Source organism: Hippocampus comes, unplaced genomic scaffold, assembly GCF_001891065.2.
Source record: "Hippocampus comes isolate QL1 unplaced genomic scaffold, H_comes_QL1_v1.1 scaffold52, whole genome shotgun sequence".
Taxonomy (NCBI): Eukaryota; Metazoa; Chordata; class Actinopteri; order Syngnathiformes; family Syngnathidae; genus Hippocampus; species Hippocampus comes.
This window is the reverse complement of record NW_017805381.1, coordinates 76,543-91,553: the sequence shown is the minus strand read 5'-3', so window position 1 is coordinate 91,553 and position 15,011 is coordinate 76,543. Positions and strand designations below refer to the sequence as shown.

Sequence of the window (15,011 nt, the reverse complement as noted above, 5' to 3'; positions counted from 1 at the left end):
TGTGTGTTTTTTCGATAATGGTAGCTTACATAACTATGTCAAGGAGTATCCAAGTCATTTTTGGGTGCGACATCTTGGCAAACGATCTTGATTGTGTCGCGCAATCCGCTATTACATATGTTGCGAGAACCTTATTTTTAATCCATCAAAGCAAACCAGTTTAACTGTTGGGCTCGCTCTTTTGTGATGACATTTAGGCCAACCGGCAACTTTTACACACATTTAGTCAAGATTTTTGCTGCGCCGTCTTTTTTTTTTTTTTTTTTTTTTACTGTTAGCCAGGTTTCCTGAACAATTTAGCAAATTGAGCGATTTTCACGACAGCGTAGCCAACTCTCAACTACTTGGATGATTCATGAAACGATATTAGCTATTAGGCGAATTTAGCATGAACACATCTTGCTACGATTAGTTTGGCAAAATAGTGCTATGAATGTTTGTTGAACATTTTTTGTTGTGACAGCTTTGCGCTGAAACATTTTTTGGAAGATATCTTTTTAAACCATATAAACTACTGGCGCAAGGGTTAGGTTACTACTTTAGTGAAAAAAAATGTGACGGCTGATTAGCAAACAGTGTTAATAGTTCTGGATGTTGAGAGACCATTTTTTTTTTTTTGTTGCGATAGTTTCGCAATCTATGTTGACTGCAAGGATAGCTCCGCATGTGTGTCAAGTCCTAATTACAATAACTTCATACATACTAAGTGGCTAGTCTTGCCCACGCGAAGGGCAAAATGATGTTAAACCGTAGCGCAGTTTAGCTAACTGCTGTCACTGATCCTGAATAAATGGTTGGGTGGTGTCAGCAAGGACATCCGGTGTGCATACTGTGGCCAACAAATCCCGAGAGTAACTCGCTCTGCCAACCCCCTGATAGGAGGAGCCCAAAGTCACAAACAAACAGCCCATTGTTTACCCAATTTAATTCACGATCGGCATAGCGTGGTTAAACTTCATTGTATAAGAAAAAAAAAATAGAATGGGGAGAGAGGGAAAAAAAAGGCATTCCATTGGGTTCTGGAACATAACCAGTGGTTTTACAAGGCAGTGGGGAACACTGACGAGAGGCTACAATTTGAAACAATAGAGCAAGGTTGGCTCACTCATCACCGACGAGTCACGCCCGGGTTGCTCATACTTAAAGAACATGATTGATCTTACAAGAGCCATTTTGCGTCAAGCTTGACAATGGTCCCTGCAGTGCGGTCCCTGCAGGAAGCAGCAAACTTTGCTTTCGCAGAATATTTCCTCGTATACATAGCCATTCACTTGAAAAGGGCTTGTGATGACATTAAAGGGTGTGCAGAGAGGGGAAAAAAAAAAGCATCAAGGCTTTCTGTCAGTGAAATCTCCCACCGGAGATGTAAAATTCCAAAAGGGTCAAATCCTGACGGGCGGAAGGAAGCATTCGATCGATTTGGCAAAGACGGCCTACTGGTTCGTCACGGATGTTCTTGGGGACAAAAAAAAAAAAAAAAAAGTCAATTTGCAGTTTCGCCAACCAAAGGTGCAGTCGTAGCCCCCTTTCAAACTGCCGTCTTTTTCCTGTGTCGCTGTTTGAGCACGCGGGAGTCCTGCATTACATTACACATTAAAACCCCTCAAGGGAAATTCAACTGACCAGTCTGCAGTACATTTCAGTTGTTGCACACCACACGGATAAACCCATCACGCACAGCTTAGCATGGAGAGCCAAATGTGTGTTCAACGTCAGGATTGCGGAGCATTTTAAGTCAACTGCATTCAAAATGGGTTTTGTTTGATTGTCATTTGATTATCTGATCCACGCTTAGCAAACAGCTGCAATCAGCAAATTTTGCCACAATATGTGTGAAAACTATTTGAAACATTTGCCTCGTCACCACAGCTTGGCTCGTTACAATCAAGCTGAATGTCAACAGGCAGTTTGGGGTGCCAAGCAGTAAATAAAGTTCTTGCTATTTCACCACGTGCGGGGGACGTCCGAGAATTTGGCGTTCCAGCTGTAAGCGCAACAATGGCGCGCGCTTCCTGACAGGCACCACAGACCCACAGGAACAGGCAATAAAAAGTTGCTTTTAAATCGGCAGCACTCGATGGCCGCCTTTCAAAATCGCACATGCTAGACAATAACAGTTACGCAAGTGGCTGTGGCAAACCGCGACGAGCGTTATGAGAGTGCTGATGGTGCTTGTTTGATGGCGAAGATACTTTTTTATCTTTTATCTAATTAACTGTGAGGCTAGTTTAGAAACTTTTTTTAGGGATACTTTAGCGAGATATGTAAACGATTAATGAATGACCCAAATAGTTGCCGATTAATTTGAAAATCAATTAATTGTCGATTAAACAAATAATTGTTGCACGTCTGCTGACACGAGTGGTAAAGTGCCAGAGGCTCGGGACAACTTCCCCCCCCCCCAAGCAAAACATGCGACATAAAGGCTTGCATATTTGGAGCCGCTCACGAGAGAAGCTACGAGAATGAGCAGACACACCCTGCTAATCACACGCACGCGCTAGTTTCATGTTCCCACTGTTATGTAAGGCAATATATTGTTTCACGAGCATTCACGCTTTGCGTGAGAGGATCCTGTTGACGACAAACCATCGTGTGGGATTCGATGGCATGACCGGTTGCTTGGTCACCGGGTAAGCCTTGACAAAAAAAATCAAATCCAAGTTTTTGCTCATTAGCTTCAGAATGCTAAACGGGAAGCAATTCATCCAGCTCGTAAATTACCATTGACAGTTCGTAGATAACTGGTTCGTGTGATATGATTAAATTAAATGAGAAGCAAAAACATAAAAGGAGCTAGCACGCTGGCCAAATGGCCAGCGGAAGAAACTGCAAATCGCATGAAAAATTGAAGAACGAGTCGCTGCGCAGGACATCAAATCTGTGAACATCTTGTGCTTTTTTTTCCAGGACGCTGACCAAAGATGTTCACATGCCCACAAACCAGCCAACCCGCCTCTGGCTCCTGATGTCACTTCACTGGGCCACACCCCTTAAAGGCACACATCCAACACACGAATACTACAGTACCTACATACAATAATCTGCACTCGTTAAAACCAGCTTGTTGACATTCTGTTTTATGATGCTTTCATATAATAGTTATTTTTCTTCATGAAACCCCCGTTTAAAACAAAATGAGTGGAAAGGATTTATGGTATTTCAACTGAAGCCACCTGTACAGTTAGCGTGTCAACATAGCAGCTTTGCTGTCCCGATGAGTTGCTCACTCATCTTTCAACCAAATAACCTGCTTGACTTAGATCATTTGGAGCATTTGTACGCCAGGATGTTGAAGCACGCGTAGCCTAAGGCTAGTTATTTTTTGTCTTCTCTCCTCCCTGTCTTGGAACGGCGATTGGTCTCCTGATTGTCACACAAGACATGTAAGAACATGAAGAGCAGACAACATTGATTGGCATTTATTTCAAGTTTAGATGCTACGCAGTGACAGTGGTAGTTTATTTGGTGCTGGGTAAATCGCAGTGCCAATGACATTCATTTTTCTAAATTGGGTCTAGTTAGTGAGATCGAAAAAAAGGGGAAAAAAAGCACGAATAATATAATATGCAAGTTGTGACAGTGCAATGCTCCGACTTTCATAAGGCCGCATGTGCCTTTTCAGTATTCGTTCAGTTTTGATGGAATATCATGAAAGACGGCAATTGTGATCACGGGGAGCCTTCAATACGTAAATCACATGGCATGTAAAAAATAAATAAATCAGGCAAAAATTCAGAAAAGTAAGCAATATTAGCAGTAAAGAAATATCAGTCTGTCATTTTTGGATTCAGCAGCCCAAAATAACCCAGGAAGCATTCAATCTCTTCGGCACTCAAACAACAAACAAACATTTGTGTTAGCCAGCGTTATCGGCGATAGCGAATGTGATAAGGCCTTAAAATACCACCTTGCATGAATGATCGAAAGAAAGGATGGAAATGACGGACGGGAGGGGCGTCCGTCACACGCGTCACGAGGAGTCTGCCAACAGTGTGACGTTTGCGTCATCTGCCGCCCTTCATAGCAGGCAGCTGACTAACTCATGACTAACGCCAACTGAATTGCACCATATGGACAAAAGGTATTCACTCATGCCGCCTCGATCAGTGCAAAGGGACGCTGGATGGAAAAGGGACTTTTGTCGGGTCTCGGGAGCGCCCGCCCGCCCGCCCATCAATTGTGCATTTGAAGAACAAAGAGAATCTTTGATCTATTTCTGAAAAGGAATCTGTGACAGATATGAGGAATTATGCTGTATTGTGACGTCACGATTCCACAGCTTGGTAATGAAATGATTCCTCCCTCACTGTTTGAAAATCTTCACGGTTGCTCACTTTAGGGGCACAGGAGGAGATGGTTAATGCGAACCACCATTCATTCACAATCTGGATGAGGATTTTTTGGGGGGTGTGGGGGGTTAACTACAAGAGTCGAACATCACCCAGCTTCGCTTCCCGCAACACCGCCGTTCCGACCCCGGTTGTCCAACCGTCATTTGCATTTGCACTGTACCAGAACACACACAAAGGCGGAGCAATTTCCACTAAAGGGAATTTCAAGTGTTCTGCAATTTGATTTCCTTTGTGTGTTTTGACAGAAGACTGTTGAAGACCTTCGATTAGGACATCTGGGAACTGTTTGAAATTGTGACCAAAAAAAAAAAATTGCTTAATACACTGCCTTTAAGCAATACGGATTTGGCCCAGACATCTCAAAAGTCACTTCTTCCTCTTGGGGATCAACTCATACTGAAAGTGAAGAAAGTTTGTTGGAGCTCCAAGGCAGAGCTGCCCACATATTTTTGTCCATGGAGAAAAATGTCAGAATTTATTCACCATGGTAAAAGCAAATCATCATCCGAAATTTGGGATGCACGGGGCAGCCTGCCCTTCAAGGACGCCGAAGGCCTGCTACAAACAGATGAAGTTTTGAAATCTTCAAAGACTCTTATCAAATCAACTAATCAAGCATTGAACAGATTTGGTTGTATTGTGTGCTCCGATGACTTCAACATGGGAAACCACACACGAAAAGATTTCGCTCCAGCATCCAACCAGAAACAGCAACAAACGGGAAAACTGAGGCATCAAACAAGAGGAGGAAATGAGGGTGTTAAGCCCCCCCCAACCCAAAACAAGAAAAAAAAAAAAGACCGTGGCACATTATCAAGTGAAGATAATGGGCAGTGTCATGAAGGGACGTTTGCTTTTATTTACCGCCGCTCCCTTGTTCCTCAGTCAGGTGGAGGTCTTGATTGGCTACATTCCGTCTCAGTGAGTCGGCGAGAAGTCGGCTTTCCTCACACACAGGAAAGCGCTCTGCTTCAATTATTTGGTGGAATTTTCGATTGGATAATCAATTCCAACGACCCTCATTTCCTTCACTTTTCCATCGTCCCTATAACTTCGGGACAGATCAATTATTGGCCTGGGCCGATAACGGGGATTTTCCCACATAATGGCATCAGGCTTTTTTTTTTTTTTTTCAAATACGATGGCCAATAAGAAATCCATTTCAATATATTTTTATTTCAATGCAGCCACGTGCCTGCTGTCATGATTCTCTCTGCAGCACCATCTCATTGGAGTGGTTACACACAGCGCAGGGCAGGGCTAACAACCAATCAGCAGTGAAAGCTCAGCACCCAAAGTGGCCTCACATACACACAGGGCAGAGGTAGAAGAAAAAAAAAAGTTTGTCCGAGTGCAGAAGTGAGAATTTTAAACCAAAGATAAAACATTGCAACACATGTTGCAAATCCGAAAATCTGTTCAACATATTCTTGACTTAAATTTGCATTTAAATTTAAAGTTCTGATTCAAAATTCCGATGCAAATATTACTACTCGTCAGGTGTAAACGCCGCGTTTCACCTCTCAAGACAAACTCTCAGCTTGTTTAGGTGCCACTAAGCTCGCTCTCTTATTTTTTTTTTTCTTTAGTTTTTTTCTGAGCCATGTGCGTCGTCCCTACCAACGTGGAAATCTACGATGTGGCTGGCAAGGCGCTCGGCCACCGCTGCGCTGCTGGCCGCGATCAGCCGGCGGGACATCAGATCAAAGGGCCCACCTGGGCGACACAAGACGAGAGGAAGCGCAGTGTCAGCCGTTTGTTTCGACGCTTCATCTCCTCCCACGTTTGGCCTCGGTGCGGTCGAGTGGCACGCGCCGACGCCTCTTTGAAGTTCACCGACAATGCCTGACTTCAAATTTGAACAAGACTGGCTCGCGATGGGTTGCAAGGCATGTCGGTGACGGTGCCCTTGAAGCAAGCTATGTTCAGTGAGGACATACTGAAGGTTGGGAAGAAAAGAAAAAAAAAAAAAGAGATAGCATTGTCGTCTTCCTAATGGCAGCCACAGCTCATTAGATCCTGCGGGTGTGCCTAATTTTGTGGCTGGGACTATTCAAGCCACTGAAAAAATAACTTTTGACCCTTGTTCACATGAAAGATTAATGATATGATTCATGTGGAAAAAAACAGAACATTACATTTGGAAAACTACTTGGAATAAGGGTCATACTGAAAGGGGGGGGGAACAAGTGTATATATATTTTTAAGCATGTCACACAAAACATATTTTCCAGACAAATGTTCACTTTTTTTTTTTTTTTTTTAAAGGAAAGGGGAAAAAGTATTTCTTTAAGTCACATTTTTTGGAAGAAAAAAACCCATCTGTTTTCTCCAGTGGACAGAGTTATTTATTTTGAGGGGGGGAAAAGAGGCTTATTTTTGAAAAATCCCCCCCCCCCCAAAAATCATATTTTATTGTCCTTAAAAATAGTTTTTCCTTCAAAAAGTAGGTCTTTTTTTTCCCAGAACATTTAAAGTCATATTTTCTATTTATTGATTTTCTTTTTTTTATATTTCAGAATCATTACAATAAGACTAATTAGAACACATTTTTTCTCAACAAAATGGCATTTTCATGTATGTAGAATGCATTCAAAATGTATTCTGTACTTTCTTCAACCAAAAACATATATCATAAACAAACTGCCTTTCTAAAGGTGCAAGAGATTGCAGCAGCAGCTAAAACATCATGAGCCAACATTTCATGTTGTCAGTGATAGAACATAAAATTTGAAATATGACTACACCTTGTTTAACCAACATCGACACCCGTAGTGCAAAAAGGTGCATATTTCCCCGAGTTTTGCCACCACCGACTTTGTTGAAGAATGTTGCGCAACAACGCAGGATGCAAAAGTTACCAACTACTGAAAGGCTGAATTGCTCAAACCTTTCACCACCTTCCAACTTCCTTGTCTTGAGAAATCCACTTTGCCAGCTCTTGCCCTAACTTGCACCTTGAATCAAGTGACGACACGCTCGACTCTGGATGGAAACGGCGACAAGCCAAAAGTGTGGCGACCCCGGTGCGGTTGCTCGGCTCGGCGGCTCACCTGAAATGTCCACGATGACGCCGCCGGCCTCGGTGAGCACGGCGGTGCCCCCGGCCATGTCCCAGCAGTGGATGCCCAGGTGGTAGTAAGCGTCAGCCGCGCCACTGGCCACAAGACACATGTTGATGGCGGCGCTGCCCGGTGAGCGGATGCTGAGGGCACAAATGGCACACATTCAAATCACGAGGTCTGAAATGCGACTTTGCAGATTTCCACGAAGGACAAACAAAGAATCTAACGGGGATCCGCACTTGATTGCACATCTTCAACTTCTCTCACAGAGCTGCGGGCCTTCAGTTTAGTGCCACGTTGTGCCTGCATGCAACGAACGATACATGTTTTATATTCAAATCAATCTTTGGGTTTTTTTTTTTTTAACTTCCTTGAGGCATTGCAAAGATTGCCAAATTATGTGAGAGTACTTGTGTTGATGATCAATAAAGAGCACATAAGTTGACTTCAAATGTTCCAACTTGCCGAGGGACTTCAGACGCAAGCTAGCCAATGGCTAAACTTTGGCTAGTTCCATGTAAATGTTCATTAATATACACTGTCCCCTTTGAAATTCAACAAATAATTGTATGGAACAATTTTGAAATGACAATAAAGAAAAGACATATTGCTCCCTCTTGTGGCTGGTTCTGAGTGAGGGTTTATTTTTTTCGCTGATTGTTCCCAAAAATCCAGAGCGTGAAAACTCAGGGATGTTCACTGCAAGGGAGTGAAGGAAGGCAAGCAAATGTGGATCTGATTGAAAATGCCACACATTCTTCCCTTGCCTCAGCCCTCCCCAAAGTTAAAAGTATGAACCGCTTCAGTGTTTGTTTTTTTTCTGATTGCACAATGCCTATTACTAACACACAAGTGGCCATGAAATAAAACCTCCCTGGCAGAGGTAATTACCCGTGAACAGGGATAGTGAGGACGCTCCTGAGGTTGGCCATCATGCTGTCCAAATGCTGCTGATCCTTTTTGAAGGCCACCTCGGTCAGCACCAGGCAGCAGCTGAGATCTGCCCAAAAGTGCACGAGAGAGCAGGTGAGGCTGGCTGCTGAGATGGGGGCTCCACCTGCTGGCTACAAGCGCAAACGCTGGCCCTCCCTCACCTTCCTGTCCAGATACCTTGATGGGAAGGCCATTGCAAAAGGCCCCTTTGCCCTTGTGTGCCGTGTACATTTTGTCCTCGATGCAACTGTACACCACGCCGAACTCGATCTGACGACAACCAAATCACAAAGGAAAGCAAGTGTTAGTGAGACGAGCCAAGCAAAGCACATGGGGGCATTCGAGAGCGTCACTGACAGGACACGCGCAAGCTGTGCGGCCTACCTCTTTCTTGACTGTGAAGCCGATTGACACAGACACAAAAGGGAACCTAAAAAACAGAAAATCACCGGCCATAAGGCCCCCGTCTCATGGACTCCCTTTGGGTTAAGGTCGTCCAATTAGCCTGAAGGCAAAACTAGAGCAAGCAAAACCAGAGGGATGTGCGGCGCACCCGTGCACAAAGTTGGTGGTGCCGTCGATCGGGTCGATGATCCAAGTGGGGTCATCGGTGAGAATGCTGGGGGCGCCCGCCGCCACTGACTCCTCGGCGATGAAGCTTAAAACGGGAAGACAAACACGAACGATATCAATCAGCGACATTTTGGGGGCCATTCCTCAGTCAGGGATTTTTTTTTGGGGGGTGGGACGTCTTGTTTGCGCCCTTGTGTTGAGATATCGAAGTCGCGTACCTGTGTGTGGGAAACTTTGCCTTGATGGAAGATATGATGAGGCGTTCCACTCTCTGGTCCGTCTCGGTTACGAGGTCCACTTGCGAGCTCTTGTGCATGACGGCGATGTCGCCCTGGAGGGCCTCGCGGATCACCTGGTGGGGGACCACCACAGCAACACGCAAAGTATCACAGAGATGTGCAGAAACGTCAAAAACTTCATGTGTCCATCCCATCATACAATATAATACATCTTTATTTATATTGCGCTTTCACAAGCTGCGGTGGTAACAAAATGCTTTACTGAATATTTAACATAAATCAATAATACAATCCACAAAGTTTTGCCAGTTTGGCAGCAATTTTCAATGCAAAACAAGGTGATTTCCATGCCATTTGTATGAAGCAAATTCCCGCAATGAATAAATTAACCTTGCCAGCCTGTTTGGCTATCTCCACACAGTGGTCCATGCACTCCTGCCAAGGGTCAGTCATTGCTGACACAGTAAATGATACAAGTCCAGCCACAAATCTTCCTGAAAGACAAAAATGCCAACTGTGTAAACATCGGTGTGATGAGAACAATGTGGCACAAGCAGGGCGGTTAAGAAAGCATCAGATATCAGATATGAGCTGGCAAACCTGTCGGGTTACAATTTTACAAGATGCCTGCGGGGATGCGTACAATCAATTGTTGACCATGTCAAATGGGAGCAGGGAAGGAACGTCGGCGAAATGCATGTTGGAGTGTTTAGAAGACCGTCTTTCATGAAGTTCATGACAGTTCATCTCGTCCCCAGTTTCTCTAGTAAAAGGAGGTCGTTCAAAGTTCATATTTGAACGTTTAATGTGAGATAAAAAAAAAGTCGTTTGGCTAGGACACCTTGACAACTTCCGCGTTTAGCTACAAATGACCAGCTTGCATCATATGTTCATACAACACTTGCATTGGCTAGAAAACTGTCAACTGGACGGTTTGTAACGTGGGCATGAATCATTACTACAGCTAGCAGACAGATAAATTGTTAAATGGGGTCGAAACAGACACTTGAATACTTTAAAAGCAGCGGAATAATTACAGTTGTTGAATGAATGTCCACACGAAGCGTTTCGACAAGTCAGTCAGCGAAGCTAGGCTTAGTCGGTGTTTATCACGTGGTTGCCTTTCTCCGAATTCATTGGATAGAGGCACACTGAGTCCAGGATGGATGTTTTCGCATTCGTTGCTGTTTCTAGCCACAAGGTGGCAGCAACAGCTGGCTGTGACCATGTTAAATTATATTTGTGCAACACAGTTGAGAAGAGGAAACGCTGTACTGTATTTCGGAAAGTTCTCCATTTGGATTTATACACTTTATGTAAAGCAGTGCTAACACAGCTTGCGTGGATTGCACAAAATAACTTTATTTTCTCTCTTTTGAATGTTCTGCATCATACAGTAGGAAAGGTCACCTTGCACAGTGACAGTAATTAAGTAATTCCTTCTCTTGCTCGTCCAGTTGACATATCTCCTCTCAAACAAACAGCCCAGTCGTTGTGTTTGGAAATTGGTCATGCCACCATAATGGGAGTCACGCGGACGCCCAACGAGCGGCGCCTTGGAGGAAAAATTTGTGCTGTTCACCAACGCGCGTCTCCTTGCCGTTCTGGGAAGTGTCTGCAATGGACGACCCTCTTTGGGACTGCGCACGCCTTTGAGCATCACCAAGAAACGGCATGATCATGGGGAGCATGTGCTTTTATTCAACGAATTAGCCTGCACCGAAAGTATAAGGCAGTCTCAGCTGTTCGCGTGTCTTTACTTGTTGTGTGCTGGCTTCTTTGGGAAACGGGTCATCTTTGATGGTTGGTGGTTTGAAAACGCCGTCTGAAGCGATCCCTCGCCGGGCAAAGCAGAAGGTTACCATGGCGACCAACTTCGGAACCAGCGTGGCACCGTGTAAGTTCTTCTGATGTGTTTTTTAAAATATTATTTCGACATCCGAACAAGTGGTATTTTAACAGTTTTTCTGCGGAATATTTTGCTAAATGTCACATTTATCACCATGAATGAGCGTTAAAGAAAAAAAAAACATCCCTTGAATCGTAGCCTGAAATGATAAAAATGTATTTATGAACAAGTTACAACGTTAAGATAAGATAATGACATACAACCCCACCCCTCCGAAAAATCGTCGGATTTTGGCAGATTGATCTCTTTATTGGTAAACACATACTGAAGGACGAAGTATTGTAAAACAGTCAAATGTCGTGCCTGTCGTTCACGTCATTATTGTTGTAGCGTTAAGGGAGAAAAAGAGCAGTCATTTTAGCCCTGATAAATGTTTTGAATGAATGGTACAATCCGTTTCCGAATTGTCAAGTTTTCGATGTCAGCAGGTGTGCTGGTACTTTGCATGTGCGCCGCCCCACTGCGAGCCCGTTCGGGCACGACGCCCAACATCAAGCACATTGTGATGGGCAGGTGCTTCAATTACATCACACTCGTCAACCCCGACATCAGGTAACTGGCACTGAAACCTCCTCCACCTGTTCCAGCACATTTGCCAATCGTGGAGTCATTTTTCTCTCGACTCCCATTTGGTGTTTTTTATTTGTTATTATGTGCGTGGCAGTTTGCATTTGTGTGATCGTTTGCTTGTCCATCACAAGGCGCTAATTTGTTTGCGCGCGCAGGTCGGACTGCGAGGAGATCTGGCGAGCGTTCGAGGAAGCGGTGTTGCGGCAGGCCTCGTGCGACGTGGCCGCCGAGCACTACCGCCACATGTTCCGAGCCATGCCGCAAACGGGCGCCTGCGACCGGGTAACCCACAAAATTCCTCATTCACACAACCGGCAGTGAGAACTCATTTGTCAGGCACGTGTGCTTGACTTGAATATTCACTTTCCGGATTTTTTCTTTACTTTTGGCAAAATAGGCTTGGTTATTTTTTTTCCCGTTACATGTTGCTGAAGAGGAAATATACTGAAGTGTGTTTGAAGAGTTTCACTGAGAAGTAGTACTTTACCACCTTGTGGCCTCTTGGCATCAAGGAACTATGTGGAAGTGAATTGAGCACTTTCATTTTGACAAAAGTAGTGCTTTGCTGCAATTTTTTTGGCCTCTTGCTGCCAAGAAACTACAGTATGTCAAAGTGAGTTGAGGAGTTTCATTGAGATATTTTGTCACCTGTGAATATGAGAAATAAATTTGAATCATTTCAATTGTTGTTGTTGTTTTTTTTTAGTTCCTGTTGTGGAGCAAGACGAGGACGTTGGTTCAGGACTACGCTGCAGTGGCGCATCACTTGTGGACGCTGGAGGACACACTGGTGGGCTACATGTTTAACGACCTCATCTGGTGCGGCCAACAAGAACACTCCGGTACGCCACTTCCTGTCATGCTGTTGCGACGCCGCCAATCGCAGCGCCATGTTGACTCACTGCCAATCTTTTCAGATTTCAATTTCGGATCATGTCCCGAGTGGTCGGCGTGTGTACATCATCCCGTCCACTCCTTGTGGAGGCAAGCTTCCAAAAATGTGAGTTTTGCATCAGCAAGCATTCACAATTTTCAGAGCACGAATTTTTTTTTACTTTTCCAAAAGTTCTATTTTTGTGAAAAGAACACTTTGTTTTTTCAAAGATTGGTAATTAAACGAGAATGAAGTCAGAATTTTACAACAAAAAGGTCTTATTTTTTTGGTGAATTTCTATTGCTGGAGGAAACATTAGGTAACTTCACAAAAATAACGTCATAAAAATGTCTGAGTCTCATGCAAATAGGTCTTTTTTTTCAAGAATTTTCTTTCCTTGAAAGGATTTGTAGGGCAAAATGCTGTAAATGTCAGAACATTGCGGGAACTGCTTCCTGATTTTTTTCAGAGAATATTTTTAAATCAAGCCTTGTATTGTTTTTTTTCTGAGAATCTTTGTTGTGCTTTTCTTTTGGCATTTGTTTGTCAGTTTGCGGAAATGGCGTGCGGCAATGTGACTGTGCTGCTCAACGGCTCTATTGAGAAGGCCTTCAACAGGAACAGGTGGGTCTTTGTTTTCGATTCTCTTCAAAGTTGAACGGGACTCACCCCTGATTTCCAAGTTGGATTTGTTGTTGTTTTTCTTTTGCCTGTCTTACAGCATGTTCGGAAGTGTGGAGCTGGACAGTTTGAATCCGCAGCGGGTCCACTACGTCAACATCAAAGTGGTGGCCAATCTGGATGGCCCCTTCATGTGAGCAAATTCAAATAATATTGACAAGATGATTTCATAAGTTCTGTTTTTCTGAGAAGCAATGACAGGTGTCCACTTCAAAACACAATGGAATAGCGGATCCTTGAAAACGTAGATGACAATACTCACAGGCATATATTATCTATGCTGTGCAAAGAATGGCTAATCTTACTGCTGTACCGAGAAGCGAAGAGAGGAGCTGATTGAAGACTCTTCTTGGGGCTTTCCATGCACAGAGAATCCTGTGACGGGGGCTCCATCGCGGACTTGATCCACATCCTGCAGACTAGAGGATTCCGCTGGACCTGCTCTGACCACGACCGGTAAGCCAGCAACACGCTCGCCCGACTCCAGTCTTCCCAGCCAAACTCAGGGAAATTTGTCCGCAGCATCCTGACCATGCTGCAGTGTGTCCACAAGCCGGAACATTCGGCGTGCCATACCTGCACCGACTGCCATCCGATGAACTGGCAAATTATGGACAAATTTTGGCGCGCCAAGACAAACTTCAGGTCAGCCAAATGACTGCTCCTATGAAAATGTGACAGTAAAGTTGCATTTTTTTTTTTAACTTTGCGAAAAATAATTGTGTTTTGACAATAATATAGCCGGATATTGTTGATGTTATTTAAAAGATTTTACAATAAAGCTGAATTTTTGCAATAAATAAAACCTTGTAATTTTTTGGGGAAAGGTTGTTTTTTTTTCCTGGAGAGATCATAAGTTTGTGCTTTTTAAAATTTATATATTTTTGACAATAAACTTCAAGTTATCAATTTAAATGGATGAAAATTCACAAGGAAGCTACCAATTTTTTAAAAATATAAATTCATTTTTTAAAGCATCATGCATATAATTATCAACATGTGCATGTGAGGTGGAGGTATTATTTTTCTGCACTTGGGTTTGCTATCCTCACATTCCATAAAAAAGTCTGAGTCTGTTCCTGCGTGAAAATGATCACTGCCAAATCCAGTTGTAAGTACGGTCCATAAAAGTTTGATGCACCGAACCTGCAAAAAAATGATCCAACTTTAGATAGCAGATTTAGTTTCTCACCTTTTAATCGCGTCAAAAATCATTTTTCAACAATGAATGAAAACATATTTTTTTCATACTGAAGGAATTGCTCGATTGGTACAGTTGCATAGTGAAATATACATTCAGATATTCAGTTGCACATTAAAATGTAGATCAAACACTGGGTAGAATTGTAGAAAATACGCAAGATATTAAAAAAAAAAAAAAAAAAAAAAAAAAAAGATTGTCCTTCCTTTGGCGCTTCTGCTGTATTGCACTCAAGCCGCTCGTATCCCAAATGCGTGTGTCCCTTTGTGTGTGGACCAGAACCTGCACGATGTCCGGTCTAGCTGCCGCCCAAACTTGTCCCACCTTTGCTGCTACGAGATCCCTGCTGAAACACGGAGAGTCTATTTAATAACAAGAATCATTTTAATTTATATGAAAACATTTTTCAAGAAGAATCGGTGCCCGTACGCGTGCCCATCTGTGGCTTCTGGCAAATGTAGCTTATGAGATCTTCACAGAAGAAATCGTTCCAGAGGCCATCGTGGATGAGGCCGGCGCAGTTCTCGCCGCTCTCGTGGCCGTGGCCCCAGTTGTCGGGCTGGCCGGGCTTCCACTTCCTGCCGGGGGGGGGGGGGGGGGGGGGGCGGCCG

General features: G+C 43.7%; 3 protein-coding genes and 1 long non-coding RNA gene across 8 annotated transcripts in view; 2 read left to right on the top strand and 2 right to left on the bottom strand.

The window, feature by feature from the left end:
- Positions 1-5,520: 5,520 nt before the first annotated feature.
- On the bottom strand, positions 5,521-10,306 carry LOC109517528 (inositol monophosphatase 1-like). Of its 4 annotated transcripts, none has more exons than XM_019872734.1 (10): positions 10,203-10,288; positions 9,809-9,928; positions 9,556-9,659; positions 9,145-9,278; positions 8,907-9,011; positions 8,738-8,783; positions 8,515-8,623; positions 8,312-8,420; positions 7,409-7,560; positions 5,521-6,071 (listed from the first exon to the last, which is right to left on the bottom strand). In XM_019872734.1, the coding sequence occupies exons 3-10, from the start codon at positions 9,616-9,618 to the stop codon at positions 5,941-5,943; spliced, it is 849 nt and encodes a 282-aa protein (XP_019728293.1). In that variant the 5' UTR covers positions 9,619-9,659; positions 9,809-9,928; positions 10,203-10,288; the 3' UTR covers positions 5,521-5,940. The 4 variants fall into 4 exon arrangements, with proteins under 4 accessions (XP_019728293.1, XP_019728294.1, XP_019728292.1 ...); XM_019872735.1 differs by lacking the exon at positions 10,203-10,288 and adding an exon at positions 10,007-10,196 and having other exon boundaries at positions 9,766-9,928; XM_019872733.1 differs by lacking the exon at positions 10,203-10,288 and adding an exon at positions 10,007-10,196.
- On the top strand, positions 5,591-6,309 carry LOC109517529 (uncharacterized). Its single transcript, XR_002168564.1, has 2 exons — positions 5,591-5,679; positions 5,945-6,309. It is a non-coding gene; the product is annotated as an uncharacterized LOC109517529 (long non-coding RNA).
- A 215-nt stretch (positions 10,307-10,521) lies between the features above and the next one.
- On the top strand, positions 10,522-14,004 carry LOC109517521 (ADP-ribosyl cyclase/cyclic ADP-ribose hydrolase 1). Its single transcript, XM_019872719.1, has 9 exons — positions 10,522-11,062; positions 11,503-11,626; positions 11,800-11,926; positions 12,351-12,486; positions 12,562-12,644; positions 13,069-13,142; positions 13,240-13,332; positions 13,569-13,655; positions 13,722-14,004. Exons 1-9 carry the CDS (start codon positions 10,966-10,968, stop codon positions 13,855-13,857), a joined length of 957 nt encoding a protein of 318 aa, XP_019728278.1. The 5' UTR covers positions 10,522-10,965; the 3' UTR covers positions 13,858-14,004.
- A 378-nt stretch (positions 14,005-14,382) lies between these two features.
- Positions 14,383-15,011, bottom strand: part of LOC109517530 (collectin-12) — an 18,470-nt gene continuing 17,841 nt past the window's right edge. Inside the window, exons 9-10 of one of the 2 annotated variants that reach the window (XM_019872736.1) lie at positions 14,830-14,978; positions 14,383-14,746 (exon numbers count right to left, since the gene is read on the bottom strand). In XM_019872736.1, the coding sequence (XP_019728295.1) occupies positions 14,733-14,746; positions 14,830-14,978 (163 nt within the window). In that variant the 3' untranslated portion in view covers positions 14,383-14,732. The remainder of the gene's footprint in view (positions 14,747-14,829; positions 14,979-15,011) is intronic. The other variant, XM_019872737.1, reaches the window with a different exon arrangement.